The sequence below is a fragment of the Ylistrum balloti genome, unplaced genomic scaffold, assembly GCF_031769215.1.
Source record: "Ylistrum balloti isolate Yb309-2 unplaced genomic scaffold, AGI_CSIRO_Ybal_v1 Utg369782, whole genome shotgun sequence".
NCBI classification, from domain to species: Eukaryota; Metazoa; Mollusca; class Bivalvia; order Pectinida; family Pectinidae; genus Ylistrum; species Ylistrum balloti.
The window spans coordinates 728,635-752,831 of record NW_026781970.1 but is presented as its reverse complement, the minus strand read 5'-3'; the positions used below and the strand labels follow the sequence as shown (position 1 = coordinate 752,831).

The 24,197-nt window shown below is 34.5% G+C and overlaps 1 protein-coding gene and 2 pseudogenes across 1 annotated transcript; 1 reads left to right on the top strand and 2 right to left on the bottom strand.

Annotated features, from left to right (window-relative positions):
- Positions 1 to 2,189: 2,189 nt before the first annotated feature.
- Positions 2,190 to 3,149, top strand: LOC132544174 (uncharacterized; annotated as a pseudogene).
- A 6,950-nt stretch (positions 3,150 to 10,099) lies between these two features.
- Positions 10,100 to 11,128, bottom strand: LOC132544173 (beta-1,3-galactosyltransferase brn-like; annotated as a pseudogene).
- Positions 11,129 to 12,971: 1,843 nt separating this feature from the next.
- Positions 12,972 to 14,606, bottom strand: LOC132544172 (putative acyl--CoA ligase YdaB). The gene has a single exon (XM_060207744.1). It carries the CDS (start codon positions 14,604 to 14,606, stop codon positions 12,972 to 12,974), a length of 1,635 nt encoding a protein of 544 aa, XP_060063727.1.
- Between the last annotated feature and the right edge of the window lie 9,591 nt (positions 14,607 to 24,197).

Genomic DNA, 24,197 nt, shown 5'->3' with positions numbered 1-24,197 from the left:
CTCCTACAGTATCTAACTGACAACTTTCGCACCCCAATGGCGGGAATCCCTACTTGAGAAGTGTTAGTCACCTTATATTTATCCAATGACGCGTTGGTTTTTCTTTGATCTTTTCCCGGTAATAAATCCCATACCATGCGATGTTTCGGATATCATATATGTGATTGTCTCTGATTGGTCCACACCTCATTAAGGAGGTGGTGCCCATATCATTGATTCATTCTGTCCGTTTGTTGTGTTATCGATTCCTACTGTCCATTTATCATATCATTGATTAATGCTGTTTGTTTATCAAATCATTGACTCATACTGTCTCTTTATTTTTAAATTTCTTTTATTTTTGAAAAGTTTCATAATTTTTACAGATATTGACATCTACATGTGCAACACACTGTCTGTTTATTGTACCACAGATTCCTGCTGTCAAATGTCGTTTCATCTATGACATAAAAAAGAAGCGATGACTTTTGTTAAAGACAGCGAGCTCCTTAATGTGAATATGGAATTTTCACAATGTTGGAGACATAACACCATCAAAAGATATTCTTTGTAGACATGATCACTGGGTATGTGTACTGATACAAGCGTAAATTTTGCGGTTACCACATAATTACTGAGGTATCAATTCGAGACGAGAAGACGTTTCAACCAGCCAGGAAAATGTCTAACTATCCAGTTCCAGATACATTTCTATATTCGTCAAGTCACAACATGTAATATTTTGCAAATCTCATTCATAGGAATGATAAAACAAACTCTTATAGGTAATATATGTGTTATTGAGATCTATAGCCCCTAGAATATCAATAAACCATCATGGTTTGGGAATTCGTGCCAAGTCCATAGGTCTTGGATGGAAAATAAACTCGAGGCCTACACATAACATCAAGTTTATAAATCACTACTGCTATTACCAAATAAAACCGACTCGAGCTTTATGCGATTTAAGAAACTAGTTTTAATATATTTTCATACTTGATCTCTGTCGAACTAAAACGGAAAATGTGACAAGTTTCATGAATTCGAATTAAATTCAGGATCCTTTTATCACTAAAAATCGCTTATGTAGTACACAATAATATCACACGGGCCTATCCATTAAATACCATTACCATCCTGTTGTATATACTAAATACAGTTTGCTTTCGGAAAACGTACATCAAAGTTCGACGAGGAGGACCAATGAGCTTATGCCGTCTTGCGACGTACTTCGTCCGTCGTCAACTTCTTTTCAATAACCTAAATACCAAATATTTTGACAATTGGCTGGTTTGTTCCTAGGACAAAGTCCTATGAAAATGTGAAAAGAAATGACCTTGACTAATATTCAAGGTCACAGGGGTCAGGTTTGTTAAAGCATTTAAACGACTTCTTCTCGTGAACTAAAAGGCCTGAAGGCATAGTATTCGGATGGTATGTTCCTAAGATGAAACACAACACGGGTCCCGAAAATAAGTGACCTTCCACGATATTCAAGGTCACAGGGGTAACATTTGCCAAACCATTTAAGTGACTTCTTCCCACGAACTAAAATGCCTAGACGCATGGTATTTGTTTGGTTAGTATGTTTCGAAGTTCAAGCCTGGCAAAGATCTTACAAATAAATTACTTTGGCTGATATTCAAGATCACTGGGGTTAATTTTGTTATAACCTTTTATCGACTTCTTCTTATGAACTAAAAGGCTTAGAGGCATGGTATTTAGATGATGTTTCTAGGACAAAGCCCGACCAAATTGCGAACATAAATGACCTTGGCATGTATTAAAGGTCACAGGGGTTAAATTTATCAAAACCTTTAATCGACTTCTTCTCATGACCTAAAAGGCCTAAAGACATGATATTTGGATGGTTCGTTTCTAGGATGACGCCCGACAAAGACTGAGAAAAAAAATCGGGGTCAAATTATCTTAACATTTAAACGACTAATGAACTAAAAGGCCAAGATTGGTATCAAATAACTATTATGAACTGCAATCTTTTATTAAAAAAGAAAAGATTTGTAAATAGACAGTATGCGCTGATTTTAGTGTACATGAAATCAATAAAATGGTACTGAAATGGGTAACAGGACAAGATGCAGCGATGATAGGACGTCTATCCGGAGGAACAAAATTATTCTAGGTTTTTATTCTCTAGTTTTGTTATGTATATTTATCTTAATTTTTCAAATGATTCCTAAGCAGTGAGAATGTTGAAACTGAGCTACATATCGTCATCCAACTTGACCCAAACCGATTACGTGTCCATTGTTGATGTTCTCAAAGATAGAACGAAGGTAACACACGATAAAGAAATATGCATACACAGATTACCAGACGGAGGGAGGAAAGTTCTCACATACAAGGAAATCACACGGAAGTCTACAAAACTTGCCAAGTATCTTGTCTCCATAGGGATCAAAGTCGGAGACAGTGTGGCTATCATGGGATCAAATATTCTGGAATGGATCATTGGAGAGTTTGCTATTTTTATTGCTGGGGCTGTTGCTGTCCAAGTTCAAGAATGCGATGGATGTTTCAACGAGACGGTGCATTTACTTAAGACAGTCTGGTGTAGAGCTGTTCTACTTGATCCCCATGCTGATCAGGCAGATCTCTCGGAAATGGAGAAATACTTTCAGGAAAAGGAAACGACAAGTGAAGGTGATGAGAAACCACAAGTTGTATTACTTCAGAAACCAGATGAAGTAGCATTAACTTATATTGGTGATATTCTGTCAGCAGAAGAAGATTCTAACGTAGCGCGGCCAAGAGTTCAGCAGCTGTTATCTTCACTATCTGAATTTACGCATTTTGCACTTAAAAATTCGACAAAGTAAAGCTTCTTCTACACAGAATGATATCACTTTTTCAGATAGACCGTTCTCTTGGTTGGGAGGATCGCCATTATACCCCACTTTGTGTGGATTTGCTCGTATTTCTACAGATCCAAAAATCATTTTGGCGGAAGAGAAAATTCAGCATGTTTGGGAAATCTTAAAAAAAAGTGTTCAATTGTATTACCTTTTACATACGCGTTAAGAGATCTACTCGATCATGAAAAGGAAATTATTGAACTCTTCAGGAAGGAGATTAAAAAGCTCTCAAGAAAACAAATCTGTGAAAAGATCTATCTGTTCTGCATGTCACTTTTATCCTTCCTCTGGTGAACGGTGATGGATATGAATTCGAGTTCACACCTGCGGGCTTCCTGATTAGACATCATGAGCTATGAGAAACTCAAATCGCAAGAATCAACGACCCATTAGTAGAAAGAAAAAAAATGAAATCCAGAGGCCATGTCATGTGCTCTGGAACTCGTTCTGGTAAAAATATGTCTTTATTATCATGGGAAATTATGACAAGGCATACAACTGTTTAACATGTTTTATTTCTTATGATTATACCCTAGGTATGAATTTTTCCTATTTTACTCTATTCTGAGATGCAGCGGAAAAAAGAAGGAAATACGCCCTTGAATGGCACAGGGTTAATGGTTTATTTAGGATGATAACGATATTGGACGTCATAATCCATCACGTTATTTTAAGGAAACTAAATTAGGAAACTAGATGGTAATATCCCATATATAATATCATAGCATCACTTACGCGGAGTGTTTCACTAATTGCTTCTGCCTGTTTTAGCAGTGTAAATATCTTCCTTTTTATCGTCAACATCCATATATGATTTCAAGATGACACTGGATTATTCAGACTCCACATTGCTAAGATAAGAGTTCTGAATACAAACCAATATCTTGTGAATGTGTGTACTTAAGGAAATGTTTAGTAATTACATCCCATTAAAAAAGGTTTAACCTTGTTCATTCTTCGGAACATTGACCAAGGCTATTGGAGTATGCATGGTCTGTTTTGTTGTTCTCCCATTGAGACTTAACGGATGTTCGCACTGTTGGTGTCCTTCAACAGTGTACCACATTGTAACAGCAGTATAAAATCTGTTTTAGTTACGTAAAGCAGTCTGTCACAAACACGTTTTTACCATATGAAAATCGCGATACCATTCTTATATTACCATATATAGAGACATGCTTGATAGTGTCATATAAGTAGATTAGATACGTTTTGAAAGGTTCCATGAGTAGATTAGAGAGGTTTAAAAAGTGTCAAGGTACTCGAGTAGACGTGTTTTGATAATGACATAGAGTAGATAGGTTTTGTTAGGGACATATGATAGACACGTTTTCATGGTGACATGTTACTAGAGTAGAAACGTTTTGATAGTGACATGATACTAGTGTAGATATGTTTTGATACTCATATGTAACTAGAGTAGAGGTATTTTGATGGTAAAATGTTACTAGGGAAGAGATGTTTTGATAGTAACATGTTACTAGGGAAGATATGTTTCGATAGTAACATATTACTAGGGAAGAAATGTTTTGATAGTAACATGTTACTAGGGAAGATATGTTTTGATAGTAACATGTTACTAGGGAAGGTATGTTTTGATAGTAAAATGTAACCAGAGTTTGGATATGTAATTTTCACTAGATGTCTCTCTGCTTTATTTGCGTTTTCATAAATAACAACGTGTTTCGTGTAGTGTTTATTATTGATGGCTTTATTGGAAACGAGCGGACATAATAACCATATATATCACACAATCAAGGTCTAGTGAATATCAGACCATTATCGGTTGTAGTGGTGATGGGATGAAATATTAATGATCGTTCACATAAACGCAATGCAGCAATATCAATTAAAATTTCAATAATGTACCACACCAACATTTTATCGTGTTATATTGTTTGTTTTGTTTTATGATGAGGTGGAATCGGACGCGCAATTTAGTATCACATATCACATATTCAGAGTTGCGATGATACGTCGGTTTTGATAAAGTAGCTATATAATTGAAAATTATTTTGCTACCGTAAAATTCCTATGTAACCAACAGAATAGAAAATCTCTACAATATTACCGCATTTCTTCCAGTAATATGTATCTAGTAACATGTCACTATCAAAACATATCTACTGTAGTAACATGCCACAATCAAAACATATCTACTGTAGTAACATGTCGCTATCAGAAGGAATCTATTCTAGCAACATCCCATCATCACAACGTATGTATTCTAGTGACAGGTCAACATCAAAACGTATCTACTGTAGTAACATGTCACTATTTAAACGTATCTACTGTAGTAACATGTCACTATTTAAACGTATCTACTGTAGTAACATGTCACTATCAAACGTATCTACTGTAGTAACATGTCACTATTTAAACGTATCTATTGTAGTAACATGTCACTATTTAAACGTATCTACTGTAGTAACATGTCACTATCAAACGTATCTACTGTAGTAACATGTCACTATTTAAACGTATCTATTGTAGTAACATGTCACTATTTAAACGTATCTACTGTAGTAACATGTCACTATTTAAACGTATCTACTGTAGTAACATGTCACTATTTAAATGTATCTACTGTAGTAACATGTCACTATTAAAACGTATCTGCTGTAGTAACATGTCACTATTTAAACGTATCTGCTGTAGTAAAATGTCACTATTTAAACGTATCTACTGTAGTAACATGTCACTATTTAAACGTATCTACTGTAGTAACATGTCACTATCAAACGTATCTACTGTAGTAACATGTCACTATCAAACGTATCTACTGTAGTAACATGTCACTATTTAAACATATCTACTTTAGTAACATGTCACTATTTAAACGTATCTACTGTAGTAACATGTCACTATTTAAACTATCTACTGTAGTAACATGTCACTATTTAAACGTATCTACTGTAGTAACATGCCTCTATCAAACGTATCTACTGTAGTAACATGTCACTATTTAAACGTATCTACTGTAGTAACATGTCACTATCAAACGTATCTACTGTAGTAACATGTTACTATTTAAACGTATCTACTGTAGTAACATGCCGCTATCAAACGTATCCATTTTAGTGATACGTCACTATTTAAACGTAACTACTATAATTATAAAATGTCTCCAACAAAATATGCCTGCAAGTTTTATGTCATTCTCAAAACGTATCTTTTATAGTAACATGTCACTATCATAACGTATTTATTAGTAACATGTCACAATCAATGCATCGCTGCTGTAGTAACATGCCACTATCAAAACGTATATATTAGTAACATGCCACTATCAAAACGTATCTGCTGTAGTAAAATGCCACTATCAAAACGTATCTATTAGTAACAAGCCACTATCAAAACGTATCTGCTGTCGTAACATGCCACAATCAAAACGTATCTGTTAGTCACATGCCACTATCAAAACGTATCTATTAGTTACATGCCACTATCAAAACGTATCTATTAGTAACATGCCACTATCAAAACGTATCTATTAGTAACATGCCACTATCAAAACGTATCTATTTGTAACATGCCACTATCAAAACGTATATATCAGTAACATGCCACTATCAAAACGTTCACATGACGTAGCTTATCTATCTATATGATACTATCAAACTTTTCCTCTCTATATATGGCAATTTAAAAACAAACGGTCTCCGGACGTATTAGAGGCGAGTATCATATGTTGAGTGCAGGTTTGTCGGAGACTGCTTTGAGAAACTGAAGCTGAATTTATACTGCTAGTACAATGAGTTAAATTGTTGAAAGCCACCAAAAACGGGAGAAAACAACACAAGTTATGCATATCCCAGTGGTCTTGGTCAATGTTTCGATGTGAGAACAAGGATAAACAAAAGAATAAAAACACACATCCACAAGATATTGGTTTGTATTCAGAACTCTTATCTTAGCAATGTAGTTGGAGTCTGAATAATCCAGTATCATCTTGAAACCATATATGGATGTTGACGATAACAATCAAGATATTTACACTGCTAAAACAGGCAGAAGCAATTATTGAAACTCTCCACGTAAGTGATGCTTTGCTATTATATATGTTATAACTATCTAGTTTCCTAATAGTTCAAAAAGGACATTTATACACCATGCTAATGCTTTGATGTTTTAACATGGGTATGGATTTGTCTAATTGTGAACGCATATGCTATTCCACTATCATGACTGCTACTGTATACAGCATTATTTCGTTTTGTTGTAGTACATGTATATGCCTCAATGAAAATATGTGATCGATTATGGTGTTCAATGTTGTTATCATCCTAAATAAACCATTAACACTGTGCCTTTCAAGCGTGTATTTTCCTTTTTTTCCGCTGCGTTGCGTTGGCGACAGAAAACAGCGAAGGAAGGTATTAACGTTCTGTTAAAACAGGTATAAGCAATTACAGAGACGCTCCGCGTCAGTGATGCTATGATATCATGTATGTGGTATTACCATGTATTTTCCTAATGTTTCAAAAATGACAATCTATACACCATGCGTATTGCTTTGATAATCAAACGTGGATATGGATTCGTCTATTTGAGATAGCACGTTCATATTATTTCATCGTCGTGACTGATACTTTTTATGACATTATTCCCTTTTGTTGTAGTACATGTATATGCTCTATTTGACATAATGTGATTGATTTTTCCATTTTTTGTGTTTGTGGCGTCCAATGTTGTTTGCATCATAAATATCTCTCAGAACACTACAATACACCCTGTGTTCGTCCCTTTTCTCGCTACATGTCAGAATAAAATTGGCAAAATTACATACGAAACAAATAGATTATATGTCGTGTCATAATTTCCCCATAAATTTATTGGCATCTGTTGGACCAGAACGCCTTTTCGAACACATGACATCGCCTCTGAATTTTTTAACAGTTTGGTCGTTGTTCCTGCTATTTGCGTTTCTAGTAGTTTGATGTCTAATCAGGAGGCCCGCAGGTGTGGACTCGGATTCATATTCGTCATCTTTCACCAGAGGAAGGATAAAAAAGAGACATGCACACCATGGATCGATTTGGTGTCCATGTTATTTATTTAATTTTTCCAGGGAAAAGTATGTGGTTACCTGCCCCGCCACCTCAGTTTCCCCACGGGTGTACTTACTTCCTTCCACAGCAAGATCTATGGAGCTTCGGTATTTGGGAGCTTGGCATTGAAAAGAGATAACACGTATCTTCAGATCTTTTCACAGACATTTTATTGATAACTTTTTAATCTCCTTCCTGGAGAGTTCTTCAAACGTAACGCTAGAGTTAACTCCCCTGTACAGGAACTATATATGTATCATATATTACACACATGCATACCTGGACAGAAAAAAAGGACCACATTTTTTATTAAACCGTACAAATATGTGTACAAAATAAAGCTAAAACATTATCTAGTGATATCATGCCATTGTTTTTTTTAATACAATTGTTGAAAGAATCAGTGACATGAGAACAATACTATATGTTGATGATAGTTAACTATCTTGACAAATTAATTAAATATGCACTATACAATTTTACAGTTTAAATATGCATGCTTATGCTAGTTCTGTTCCCATAAGTAGGAATAACACAGAATAGCATAATATATGAGTTAAGTGATACAAAATAAAATATTCTACTCATACTCATTAAGACACTGATCTCAAATATGAAACATTTTCTTCTGTTCGGTAATGTTATTAGAATATAAGTTCTTATAACACAACCAGTAGAGATGTCATGTTTCCATGTCTTCATAATAATGGCCTTTTTCATTTTTCGTTTTGTTGTTGATAAGATATCTAATGACGGTTCTGCAATGTTTGACCACGGGATATATATATATTTTTCTCATGAACAATAATATAGTGCATCAATGGTCTACTTTATTTGTTCAGAATTTGATTAGTTTTGCTAACATTTTACGGAATATGTGATAATATTATCATGTGGTGTGTTCAAGTTTGATAATGTAAGTAATAACACCTATATTCATTCCTGTACGTAAACTTGATTTAGATGAATGACAAGATCATTTAAGTTCTAATATGGACATCAAAGGAAGTGTAAATAATCAAATATAATTAATATTGATGAACATTTGGTGCGCGGTATGACGCTATTAACAATATATTAACGTTTTTGTCATTTATGTAGCATGACCATTTCGGATATTGATAACATCATCCATTTCGATGCTTATTTCATGAGACATTGATGAAAAGGTTTTAATAATAAAAAACAAAAACAAAAACAAAAAAAACTGTTGGTGTTCTAATAAGTGAGAAAGATGATAAAACAGAGTCTGTTCCGTGGACAGGAACATCTCAACCTTGTGCTGATCAGCCAAACACTTACACCCGGGTTGTAATATCCCTGTACTCGACACAGACCCATATAAGGTTCTATGATTCTTATGTTATTGAATTTATCCTGATAAAGGTTAACCTGACGACCTTAAACATCACAAAAATTTCAATCTTAAAAAAAAGATTTTGAGTAATATTAAGAAATTAATGGAACATTAACATATTCTCTAGATTCGAGCTTACCACATTTCTAAAATACGACATAAATTCTCACAGTGTACGATATATATATGAAATTAAACAAGAAACTGACACAGATACTTCGCAACACAACGTATAGAGAATGACGGGAAAAGGGGTTTATTATCCAGTAGTGTAAATCTTTCATGTTTTAACGTCCTGATCTGTCGTGATCATATCCTAAAGCGGAAGCAGAACATACACCGATGCAATCGAAGACATTGGTTATGAATCTCGATAAACAAAACTCGTTCACCAAAATGTCGAATCACTCCGTACTGACACATAAATATCCTTTCATCAATTTAATGACAACCATTTCTATCTGTTTGTTATTACACATGTATTATATGACTTAGCGGAGCTGTAATTGGCTGAAGGTTCACATTAATTCCATTGTAACGTAATTGGGTCATACTTTCCTTTGCATTGTATTTTCATCAAAGAAAAAGACTATCGCCATGCTAGATTTTGTAAAAATGTAATCAAATGTCATTTTCGCGTATTTTTGTTCACATATCTAAGTTATGTGAAAAACATAACCTTAATTTCCATGTCATAAGAAATTGATGAAACTTTTCATTCGACAACACATATCATGGAAGCTCATTTAGGTCCTCAATTAGATAAATAAGAACTTACTTCAATATATTTCAATTCAAACAATATCATCAGCCATTATCTTATAATATTTACTGTGTCAGATATCCATTACCGATGTTAAATATGGTCGCTTATAATGTAATTTCCATGATGACAGCATTTCCCTGGGTGTGTATCCATGTGACGACACAATGTAATTAAATAAATACTCTTTTTTAGGGACAATCTTACAGTTACAGAATCGCCTGCTACCAATGGGAGCCACGCCCAGTTTATATGCCACTATTGACATGTAAATATCATCAAAACGAAAAAAAGCAGTGTACGGCATGGCGATTCTTACGTTCTTCACAAAGTCCATTGACATGACAATAGTTCCTGCGTTTATGTAAGGCGGATATTCCTCAAAAGGATATTCTGCCGGAGAAACGTACCACTTATATCCTTTTTCACGACTTGGTGAGCGGTAAGTGAATGTATTGCCAAGGTAAAGACTCTCCTGTAGTTCTGAAGGCAATTTTTGTAACAGAATAATGAGGGATTCAAGGGCAACATAAAAATCATCGTCAACCAAAATCAAAAACTGCGCATGAGCGCAGAATTCTGTTGTCCAAAAAACGGCCGCCATCATCTTAAGGGTGTTGTTCATGTAGGTGTCTGCAAAATCCATCTGAAGTATGTCTCTATGTTTTTGCCATTCCCTGTTGACGCCAGGATTAGTGCCATCTGGTGGCAGGCCAAGGACAAAGACAGTTCTAATGTTGAAATATTTCATGTAATTTTCATTACCCTATGTTTGCCGGATTGCATCACGCTGTGCTATGTGTTTATATGAAGATTTAACAACGAATAAGATATATATTGTATTTGCTTTTCCTTTGTTCTTCTTTCCTGTGCATTTGTGAAAAGGGTTTGTTACGTATTTGTATGGGAAAGGATTTATAACTTTTTCGTTAACGACGCCATCCTTTTTGTAGGTCTCGACAAGTTTTTCCATATCTACATCAAGAGCATAAGTGAAGTTGGCAAAAGGCAGTACTGTATTGTCTCTTGCAAGATTGATGTTTGCTTTATTCTCGATTTGAAAGATGACGTCATTTTTCTTTGTGGTGTCAATTTTTGCCATAGTTGTAAACACCTTCTTAGGGATGGTGATCTTTTCGTCCACAAAATATGATAGATTTAAAAAGTAGAAAAAAATATATAATATCATTCCCAAACACAAATGAGTGATTTTGTGTTTGTACAGTCTCATGATCTCGAGGTGAAGGACAAAACTATTGTTAATCTAAGAAAGTGCATTCATATATATATAAACCATCTAGTTCTATATTCCACAATTCATATATGTTGAAGGAATTCGGGAAGATTTCTTGTACAAACTTCAAGGAAACACGTTATTTAACTGTTTGCATCTTCTTACTATCACATAATACACTAGGTGTTTGATGACCTCCAGTAGAATATCTTTGAAATAAGGTGGTCAGTAGACAAGCGTTTTTATACATACCGCAGTCATGTACATCCAGATAAGCTGAAGAACAAATCCATGAGTACAAATTTGAAATAATAGGTTCATGTTTATCTGACAATCATTGAAGGATATTTTGTCACGAATAGTGATGAAATTAAAAACCTTCAAACGAATCTGTACATCCAGAATACTGTGTCCTGTGCTCCTTCTAACAAGCCGTGCACTATTTCTCAGGATTATAATCGGCAACAACAGAAGCGTCGGGTATAAAATAAGACTGTTCTTTCATTCCAGCATCGGGTCTCTTCTGGTACCTTAAAACTAATTGGTTACGTTTTATCCTTTCAAACGACGGATATACAAGAGAACATGTTTTCATGTACATCTCATTGCTAGCGATAAGAATAATTTATTATTAAACAGGTTTCGCATAATACAATCAATTATTCATATCTTATTAGTATTAATCACTGATGCAAGACCTCTGAAACTGCAATCAAGTGACGTATAAATTGTACTTTGTGTAATGAAATTCAATAAAAGAGTTTCTAAATTACATAAACAGATGAGACATTTGTCAAAATGGAAAACTAAATGGACTAGTTCCAAATTATGTTGATTGATCTCAGCCCATTACTTTCATCTATGGCGTTATCTTTGTTAAATGTTAATGCGTTTGTTTCAGTGATACGCATAAACTTATCCTAAAACATCATTGATTCTATGCATTTTAGATAGCAATGCTTTTAATGAAAAGCACCGTGGAGGTTTATGGTATAGTTTCGTATCTTGAAGGCAATTCGTATTCAGTCGCTCTTAACAAAAGATCATAGACAGATCCTGGCGCCCACCTTTATTGATCGTCTCTTTCTGAAAGTCGAAACATCAACAGGGCACTACTAGTGAAATCAAAATTATATATCAAATCTAAGAAAGTTACAGCAAGATGGCCGCCTGTCAACAACTTCTTTTTTCTGATCTGTCCCGTAATAAAAAAGACACAACTAGGGACCAAGAGAAACCTACATATGAAATCAAAGAAAGATCCACTCAGTAATTCCAAAGAAATGGCGATAACAAACGTTCATAGGTAGGAAAAATGGTCACCTGTCAGTAATTTATCTCTGATCAGTCTCGCAATCAAAAGGGCACAACTAGAACAGACCAAACAGACATAAGATTCAGATGGAAACTCGCACTTCTGGGCAATATGTAATGTTTGAGATGGTGGATTAGAGTTTTCTGAAACAGGAAACAATCCATATCGTCTAATGTGTTTGAGTTATATACATAAATAATGGATGTTTGAATAAGTTTGTTTATACTGAAATATTCTTTTGAAATAATATAGGAAATCTTCTCTTTAAGAGAAAGGGGTGGTTCACACAGGTTAAAAACTGAATATACTAAGACAGTGTAAATTAATAAAATATCCGCCCTACGCACGTTATATACAGTTACTTTGTCTGGGAACAAAATACGGCAACCGTCACTTTCAACGATTCAGCCTTTCCATAGCTTGTTTCTTAGTGTTGATTCTATCTATTTTCCCATTGTTTAGACGTGGGAAACTTTCAAACACAAGAAAAAAAGTAGGAGAGTCTCCTATGATGTTATCGCCTAGTTTTTCAAAACACATTTTTTTGAGATCATTTTCTGTGATTCTGGCCTCGTCTTCAAAAATAACGCATGCGCATATCTCTTCTAGAAGACGTTCATCCGGTACAGTTACAACAACGACCTCTGTAACCCCAGGAAAACAGGTAATCGCCATTTCCACATAGCTGTATAGGATTTTTTTCGTCCCTCTCTTTATTACGTCTCCTGCTTTTCCCTTCACAAACAACTTTCCATCTTCTGTGATCAAACCTGTATCACCCATACGGAACCAACCTCCGTCAGTAAAGGAAACCTTGGTGAGCTCTGGAGAGTCCTTGTAAGATTTCAACATCCATGGAGATCGACTAACAATGTCACCAATTTCACCACAGACTAACGTTTCACCATCGTTTCCAATAATTTTAACTTCATAACCAGGTGTTATTTCTCCCACATGATCTACTTCCGTTTCTGCCGCCAGAGAAATTTTTGATAAATTGCCTACTTCCGTTGATCCATAAACACTGTAAATTTCTTCACAGAATTTACCGGACATCGCATTTAGGTGACTCCCAGGTTTTTGGCCTCCAGTGAAAATCGAAATAGGCTTATACTTCATACTCAGGATTTCTTCTTCGTGATCAAGAAGATCTCTTAATGCGTATGGAAAAAGTAATGCAACTGTACACTTTTCTGCTTTTAAGATTTCCCAAACATTCTGAATTTTCTCTTCCGCCAAAATAATTTTTGGATCTGTGAAAATGCGAGCAAATCCACCTACAATGGGGTATAATGGCGATCCTCCCAACCAAGAGAACGGTCTGTCTGAAAAAACGATTTCATTCTCTGAACAGAAGTAGCTTTTCATTGGCGAATTTGTAATTGCAAGATGTGTAAATTCGACCATTTTTGGGACACCGGTTGACCCCGACGTAGTGAAGATAACAGCTGAACTCTCTGGTTGAACTCTTGGCAACGCTACTTTAGGATCTTCTTCTGCTGACAGAATATCACCAATATAAGGTAATGGTACTCCATCTGGTTTCTGAAGTAATACAACTTGTGGTTTCTCATCACCTTCGCTTGACGTGTCCTTTACCTGAAAGTATTTCTTCATTTCCGAGAGATATGTCTGATCAGCATGGGGATCAAGTAGAACAGCTTTACACCGGACTGACTTAAGTAAATGCACCGTCTCGTTGAAAACTTGACCGCTTCCTTGATATTGGACAGCAACAGCCCCAGCAATAAAAATAGCAAACTCTCCAATGATCCATTCCAGATTATTTGATCCCATGATAGCCACATTGTCTCCGACTTTGATCCCTATGGAGACAAGATACTTGGCAAGTTTTGTAGACTTCCGTGTGAGTTCCTCGTATGTGAGAACTTTCCTCCCTCCGTCTGGTAATCTGTGTATACATATTTCTTTATCGGGCGTTTCCTTGGCTCTATTTTCGAGAACATCAACAATGGACACGTAATCAGTTTGAGTCGAGTTGGGTGACGATATGTAACTCAGTTTCGACATTCTCACTCTTCACCTAAAAACATGAAAATGGAAATAACAATATTAAACCCGAAACGAAATAAGATGATGTAACATTGAATAAATCTGTCCCTCCAGATAGACGCCATACCATTGCCCGCTAAATCTTGTCCTGCCAATCAATTTCATGAAAATTTGGTATCGGAGATAAGTACACTATTTCATTTATGAAGTTAGTAATTTCTACGTAAACGGCAAAGGTAAGTGAGACCACGACACCCCTGTCACTCGAATAACCATTCATTACCATATGATATGAATAACTTTCAAAAGGACTGACAAAGGTTCAGTGGTTTGATAATAATATCTTCTTTAAAACGAAGTATAAGGATTAAAATTGATCAAGCATTTCAAATATTGCAAGAAATATTGTTAATAGCCCTATGTAGTCAATAGGAACCAACATATATAGCATGTTTGTTTTCGGACTTATGTAGTTATTGATTTGTTACATATAAGTTGATATCAAAAACTAACTTAGACAATCATAGAATACACCTGCTCTGATATCATAGTTTCTGATGACAAGGTTTTACAAAAAGTTTTGATATTTTCTGCAATAAAACTGCCCCTGAAATTTTATTTTTGTATTTGAGCGAGAAAATTCAAATGTTACAGAGGTGTTCTAGTTATACTAGAAAGGACATTCTTTTCAATACCCTTTACACCTTCTCCAGTCTGTCAATTAAGTCCATGTTCTAGTGGTGCTGGATTGCACTCTTTCATATGTAAAATGGATTCTTTCTAATACCTCTATGTTGTCAGTTTCTTCTTTTAAATTGAATTGTCAAAAAAGTGAACAGAACATTTACATACCAGTTTAAATCTAGATACAAATGTAACGAAGTAAACGCCATCATACAACAGTTTCGTTCTTATAGGACTCGTCATTGAGCCTAAAAAGGCATACGTGACAGAAGAACATTTAACGTGAACAAATATTACGTCAAAATCCCGATTGGAAAGTCACATGCCCTATAATAAAATGGATTTTGTATTTTCCATATATCTAATAATTTCACAAGAACAAAAATACTTACTTTATCAGCCTGACGTCCAATGCAAGCTTCGACAACAAACTAAATATATATATGATTATATATCGACTAACTAAGTCAGGGTCATGCTTAACGACATTTTCTTAAACATAGTATATCATGTGTTACATTCAGAATAGGTATATGCATATTTACGATAAAGTTCGTGACTGAAAAAAGTCTCTAGCATAAACAATGCTGTTTATCTCACGAAACGAGTTGCTGTCAAGCACCTCTACAGCTTAATTTAAATATTTACTTACTTTTATATTAGTTACAATGACGGATCTGGTTATATGGACACTATCAGAACCTGAATATGAATTTTAGAAATAACTATCTACGGATGACGCTTTTTCTTGTTTGACGTCTCTACATTTTAAAATTTATCAAAATTCGGTGAAACCATTCGTCATCAGGAATATTGAATTATAAAAGCAGACTGGTAATGGACGCTCTTGTTAAATCATGTGGCTGTAATTTTGTTTGGTTCAATCATAAATACTCGCTGACGATGGTCTGTATCTATGTTTCAGAGGACACGATTGCTTAGATATAAGGTAACGCTGTACGGCATGTTTTGTCTGGACTTTGAAGAGTTATCTCTCTTGTAGCATGGCGTATTTCTGTCTCATCTCGCGTAAGTTTACATACACATGGTCTCAACACACTTGTACGAAATATTCACTAGCGCGAACAATAATGAGTAGACTTCACATCTCATCCAACAAAATGCGATCGGTTCCACTGATAACAGGCTGTACTCGGATCCAAACAAAACAACAGATAACGATAGACACAACATTTTGAATAACGCAAGTTTGATGCTAACAACGTTTGATAACATTTCCTACATACATTAATAATTTGTAAATAGTTTAATTACGAGGACCTGAACAACGACCGGAATAAAAGGCATTTTATTCCTGTTAGGTGTTTGTAGACGTGCCCGGGGCAGGTGTCAGTTAGTCCGTAGATAAGACTTCATAATTTCATAACGTGCCAGTCTTTGTACTGCTTAGTCATTACTTGTGGTTCATTATATATTATATATAATTGTTTCTGTCCTTTAAATGTAGCAACTTTTGTTGAACTACAAAGTCGTACTTTTCTTAGCATTTATCATGATTGCTGCGGTAGTAATTGGATACATTCGTGTACCAAGTTAAATGACGTTTAGTAAAAAATAATAGTTCAAGTCATAAAAAGGATCCTGCTGATGAAAACAAAATGTAATGAAATTTTTCAACTTCATCAGTAAGACCCTTACGCTTCCACACCCTCAATTACCATATCGGGTTTGCTCTGTTTGTAGGCGACAAATTTTTAGCAGGAAATCAATAATCATTGCATTGATATCGGGACAGGTGTAACGTTGATTAACGTTTTACTTGTTTCAAAAGTCTATATCGTTTGTTTTTATTGCGTAGTAAAATAGATGTACAAAATTGTACTATTGTGTTTAATGAGATATCCATCAAAGAGTTGATCAGGGCCAAAAGGTCACGTTTACGAATCACTTATCCGTAAAGAAAATGTACATACTTGTTGTCATTTAGCGTGTGTTTATTTGTTGTTGTTGTTTTGTCGCATCTTAATTGATAAGCGTGATGATTTCAATATCCCTGTCGTGATTTTCTTGATAGTAACATCCTCAATTCCAAATTCTATGAATATATATAAATCTAATATTGACTTACATGACTAATGTCATTGATGAAGCAAAAGACACTACCTTTGGGAACACAATGTCTCATACTTTCAAATTTTACTTTATAGTTGAGCCAAGGGAAAAAAAAGAAGAGAAATATCTGACACAAGTTAAACAGAATGATAAAAATAGTTTCCTGTTCCACAGATCTAATGGCGGGATTGGCCTTTCCCAGATTGTTAATGTTAATCTTCGCTAACTAGTGAAACATCGTCGCTCTTGATAGGTTAATGGTCGAACGTGCATATCATGATACTTGCAGAGAAAACAATTAAGTTGAATGCTTGTTATAATGTGTTCTTGAAGTCACCGTTCTCTCTCAGACTCAATTAGAGTCAAGTATACCTCTATGGCGCAGCTGGTATTGTAAAGTAAGTGCAGTTGACTTCTCGATACTTTACCGTTGTGCCATCTAACCAAGTTGTTTTAGGAAGTGAAAAAGAGAAATATCTCACATATGTGAAACATAATAATAAAAATGGTTTACTGTTCCACAGATCTCATGGATGGGCTGGACTTTCTCAAACTGTTAACGTCAAGGGGAATCATCGTTACGTCTTCAAAGCATTCATCAAGCTACCAAGTCACGCACAACCATACCATAATGTAGAACTGGTGATTAACACTACATCCTCCAGTGGTGGGTAGACATTCATGTAAAATAGAGATTTCCGAACACCTTTGCGGAAATCATTTTAATACCTCAAGATCCTGATTAGCAATAGGTTATGGCAGGGAAACGGTTGTCGATATGTCTTTTTTATGTCTTTGAAACTTTTGATGTAAACCTAGTTCTAAATTGATATTGCTTTGTATATCTTACATTTGATGTTGGATATCGTCGCAAAAGCAAAACGATCGAATTTGCCAGGAACACAAAGTGTTTTTCTCATTGTATTTTTCAGGGGTCTCTGTTTCTCCTTTGCTTATAATTTGCAGCTGATTTTCAATTTGAACTGTGATTTTGTTAGGATCTCGCTATTTTCTTATCAATTAATATTTTTAATCGTATTGCAGAAAAAAATCACAATGGTCTTAATCCTGAATTCAGTGTAGATACGATGATACATGAAGCAGATTTATATAACTAAAATAACAATGAAAATGATTTGTATTATGCATTGTCATATAAGCACAGAAATCATATTAGCTCATCTCCTTAATCCCTAATCCCAATAGGATTTTCCAGATAATCCCAATAATGCCCTTAGCATCAGAGGAACGAAATATCTGAATGCTGCAGTTGAATTAATCATTTATCAAATCTAAAACAAAATTTGTACCAACCCGTGTGTTTATTGTTAATTCAAACGTCAATTAAGCGTAAAAATGGATGCAATTTCTGTTGACTCTACTTTTACATTTAGAAGATATAGTGAATACGTGCAGAAGAAAGAAAAAAGATAATGATATTGTCGAAACGTCTGGAGATGGAATTGAAGTCTTTCAGGGTGTCAGTTCTACATGTACTAAGAGTTAATTCCAGTCTGGGATAATTCTGAGAAGGATAAAAATACAGTTAGTGGAGTAAGCAAAAACATTAGAAAAAAATACATTCATAAAGCCATTATATTTATCTTTTGTAAATCGCAAGTCATAATTTTTTTTGTTAATTTTCAAATAGTAACTGAAGGCGTTGAAGGAACAAGGCCGAATTTTTCGTGAAGGTGGTATTCCATTTTATGGAATAGGGGAACAATTATTCATAACTTCTACCTGTTTATACATGAATCAAAATCCAGTCCAGAATTAAGAGTATATTATGATCAGTTATGTGAAACTACAACCTGTTTGTAGATTATACAACTACCATATTGAATAACCTGTATATAACAACATCTCCTTATAACTACTGCCTGTATATAGCTAACACCTGTATATTACTAAGAACTGTACATTACTAATAAAGAGGTCATGCATAACAGTAGTAGCAATGTCTAATTACCTTTCTCAGAGAAGTTAACGCAAGGAAAAAGGTACATGTACTACTAGTTATCAGATATATTTCCAAACAGTATTAACACATGTATAACTGAACTAGTAGCATCACTTACCTATTCCACCAGCATGCATAAATGTACAAGTATTATACATTTATAATGTGAAAGTCTACTAGTATTTATCGAATACATTTTAGTCAGCGTTAACGTTGTATAACTGTAATAGTGATCATTAGTTACATTTTCTGGCAGTATTAACACATGTTCTAGTGATTATCCTTTACATTTCACACTATTATTAAGGCCGACATACTTGTACTAGTAATTATCAGTTAATTGTTCTACCAGTACAAAAGCATATTTAACTGTAATAGTAAGTATCAGTTACCTTCCTCAACTCTATTACCGCCATTCAGTATGCAAATCACCAGCATATTACAGCTCTTTGACAAGAACGATAGAGCAAATATATTGTATACTTTAACTTAAATTATCCTGATGTCCGTATTTGGTCGTGTCCAAAATATCGACTAGATAAGACAGCAGAGGCCAACCTTCCAATATGGATAACCGAGTTGTCTATCACTGACTCACATATTGACACTAAGGCTCAAGCGTTCGACGATATTCTCACACTGTACTTCAGTCATCCCGCCGTCGAGGGTATCATCCTGTGGAGATTTTGCCAAGACGCTAAGCATTGCCAAAAATGCGCCCTCTGTTTTCTTCCTCATTGTCATGTTAGTAATTTTTACCATAAAGATTACTTACTGTACAAAATATGATTCTTCAGACATTCTTAGAGTAATCTTATAAATATAATGCCGTTTTTCATGATATCTAGTCAATTTGTTAATCAAGTCAATCGGACAATCACGTGATATGACTTTTACAGCAAGGGTTAGTATTAAGCATCAACAGTACTATTTAGATTTTAAAAGGTACTGAAAAGAGCAGTATATTACAGATAACTTCACTGTTTCACTCTACTGTATCTTATCATAAATTTATATTGAAATATGCTATTCAATCGTTTATTTATTTTTTAATTACTTCATTACCCATTATACATGTCGAGATGTAAATATATGCGGTGAAATTTGATCTGAATTAGAACGACGATGATATATTTTGAAACGTTAAATCAATAAAGATACAATTTTGTGGTTTTCTGACGACATTCTTGAATTTCGATATTTTATGGTACATATTTGCCGTTTGAACACATTTTTATGTTCTTCATATAGACTATTGAATATCACTTTTAAGATCAATTTATCTTGTGGTGTTTTAGCTGAATGCCGCAGAAGAAAAGATCAGCCAGCTTTTGAGACAGACATGGTGGACGAATGTGTCTCAGTCCTTAGCTTCTCATATTATACGGGCTTTCAAGGGAAACTATTCAATGACAGTAAAGCAGAATGGAAATGTTCTTGAAACAAAAATATTTACTTTGAATGACGTTACAAAGACACTGACGATTACAGTGACTGACTCCGGTGAGATTTGTATAAAATTTAATAACGAAAAGCAAAGACATATTCGTAAATTTAATGCAGCATTGATTAAGTTATCTTTGTTGATTGAACAATACAATAAAAAAGACAATACACCTGATGAATATTATGCTAGTTTAATATTTTATAATTGATGTTGCAACAATAGGAATATAATTTGCTATATCAGTATACATATAAAGGTACAGGGTCAATTACCAATATGTATACATTTATTAGCATACCTTCTTTATAAATGAGGACCTTCGTTTGATATTATTGATTTGGTTTTAATGATTGCTTCTGTTTATGTATCTGTTTCTGTTACCAGGTCATGCTGTCCATACGTCGACAGATATCCAGTAGGGGCGTCAACAAGCAACCATTATTTCATTTCGTGCGAAATACAGTTGTTCATTTCAAATTGTTTTTGTCGTCAATTACTCAAATACTTCGTGAAGAAAAAGAAAATTTTAAACATGGCAATGTATTACTTAAGTAAGGATTAATTCTTGTTATACGATTATGACGCCAGCATATATAATCCTGAATACATGTATGTATATAGATAAGTTTCACATGCAATAGACACAACCAATATACAGATAGAGATGAAAGTAAAGATATGGATAGAAATTGCACGCGTTAAAACCATGAAAGTATAGAACATCAAATAAGTTTTACATAGATACAAATGGCATATTTTCCAATACCTATCACGACATAGTTGAGGTCACTTTTCAATAGAACTTTACTGATGCCATTTAAGATAATATATATCCAAGACTGTTTCACTGAGGGACATAGTCCTAGTGGCGTTGGAATTTCTTGGTAAAAAAGGCCTTTCTAGTCTAACCAAGAAGCGATAATTTAACCGTTTTTCAATCTTTCTTTAATTTTCATCACAGTCTCTCTGCATAATGCATCAAATGATACATATATCTCAATGATGAAAAGCGATATGGTGTGCGAGAACCGGAAGGAGAGGAGCATTACTTCTGGTAATAGCTGTCATATCTAAAAATGTTTTGAATTATATTACTTCTCTTTTTGTAAAATTTAGATATTAGATATCGCAGATCCTTATGACATTTTGGATTTTTCAAAATACATTTTATGAGCTGTCCTTCAATGTGCTAAAATAACATCCAGTAAGATTTATATTGGTTCCTGGGCCAAATTGCTCTGGGTGTCATTTGAAACGTACTGACAATCGAAAGAACATCCGCTTGATAACCTAAACAGAAAAAGTGGTCTTAAGCGGTTACTGAGTATGAGCTCTGTCCCCAACAAATTTTATCCTCGTTTGTTTTGATTTCTCTTTTAATTTAGCTGATATATAGCCATTTTATTTGGAATGACATTATGAACGAAATAACATAATGATATTTGATTTATATATGCGATCACTCAGGTGGTATAAACTTTCTTTCTGTCGATATATATATATATACATTTTTTATTCATATCTTACCCCTATTTATTTTGATGTTTTTGTTAATGCTATCTCTGACAAAATGGCCTAATATGATGAAATTTGGATGATAAATAAATAAAAGCAAATATCCTGCGATCGCTGTTATACTCCATACAAAACGGCTTGTTGCCGTTTAAATCAAGATGTCGGAGCATTTTAAATTCTTTGTTCTTATCATATCTAAGAGTTTTCATAAGGACAGCATTATGGATCATAATCTACAATCAAATTGTATCGACAATTAGAAAAGATGGCTAACTGTTAGAGGTAATTAGGCAGCAGTCCGTTTTCCACAGAATATCTCCTAGTCATTTTTTTGTTTCTTTCTCAAACCAGCTGATACTTGGCCATTTCATTTGGCACGACATGATCAACCAGAACACGTAAATTATTTGAGGCATAAACTAATATAGATGTGTCCATTTCTTTACAATTAAACCTTTTACCTAAGATATTTTTCTTGTTTCCTGGTTGATAAAGCGATTTCCAACAGTATTGCCAAATAAAAGCTAAATTTGGTCATTTTTATGATAGGTAAACATTTTTAAAATCTAACATAGCATAGGCTGAAATTCTTTATGATGTATGCCTACTTCTAACACTAGCGACCATCACGATCCGGCAATAGCTTAGATAATCTCAACGATTCAGCTTTTCCATAGCTTGTTTCTTAGTGTTGATTCTATCTATTTTCCTATTGTTTAGACGTGGGAAACTTTCAAACACAAGATAAAAAGACGGAGAATCTCCAAAAACGTTGTCACCTAGTTTTTCAAAACTAATCTTCTGCAGATCATTTTCTGTAATGCTGGCCTCGTCTTCAGGTATGACACATGCGCAGATCTCTTCCAGAAGACGTTTATCAGGTACAGTTACAACAACGGCCTATTTAACACCTGGAAAACCGCTTATCGCCATTTCCCCAGGGTCTGCAACTCGATTACATTCCTGAAATTGAGTAATTCAAACTAAAGGAAAGGTATAAAAACCATGTATCGATTCCCATATTAGGACCCACCCCTCTTCTAAAAACAGACAGATATGTATTGTCAAAGACTTTAAAACACCGATTTTGTGCCATCAACACCAACATGTAAAATTCATAATCCAAAAACAAATACTACGAAAAAATATGGACAATAAATCCATATTTAATCCATAAGTAAGTAATGTCACGTTCTCAAATGCGAAAAGAGTATACAACAACAAACCAACAGGCAAGCTAAAGAGCATGAAACATGTCCAGCTTCATTTCGCTATAAAAATAGAATATTTCTCAAAGATATCACTATGACGACTGTAAAACTTCCCCATAATTTTCATCAACTTGTATGAAAACACCAATGGTTAGGGATACAAGTATGCTGCTTTCCAGAAATGGAAAATTCACACAAAAGAAAAATGAAATCACCACGTTTAGCAAACAATTTGGTGGAGAGCTGTCCAAATTGGTTTCATTATAGGAAAAGATCGAGATAAGCAGCGGACGCAGAAGAGTCTGTCATGTCTTTTATTTCCAATTCTAATGGATATATGCGATGGACGCGGTAAATATTTTTTTCTTAGAGACACAAAACTGAATCACGCCTTTAAATACAAATTTAGATTTAGACACAGAAGAGCCAAATAACGAAGTGAACTCCATCATACACCTGTTTTGTCTTTCTAGGACTCGTCAGTCATGCAAAGAGCTAAATGTACATCCGAGGAATAAATCTGAACCAGTGGTACAACAGTCCCATAATTAAATATATTTAGTAATTTTCATAGATCTGTCAATTTCAGTAGAACGTTATGTGTATGGAAATATTTTGAAATGTGTCATTAATCGTTTAAATGAACTCCAACGTATCTGTCCAATATGAATGAATTCGTCACATTAAGCTATGAAATACTTTATCAGCCTGTTTCC

Excerpts from the sequence above, each read along its gene's own strand:
- LOC132544172 (XM_060207744.1), bottom strand. The coding sequence starts at position 14,606 with ATGTCGAAACTGAGTTACATATCGTCACCCAACTCGACTCAAACTGAT.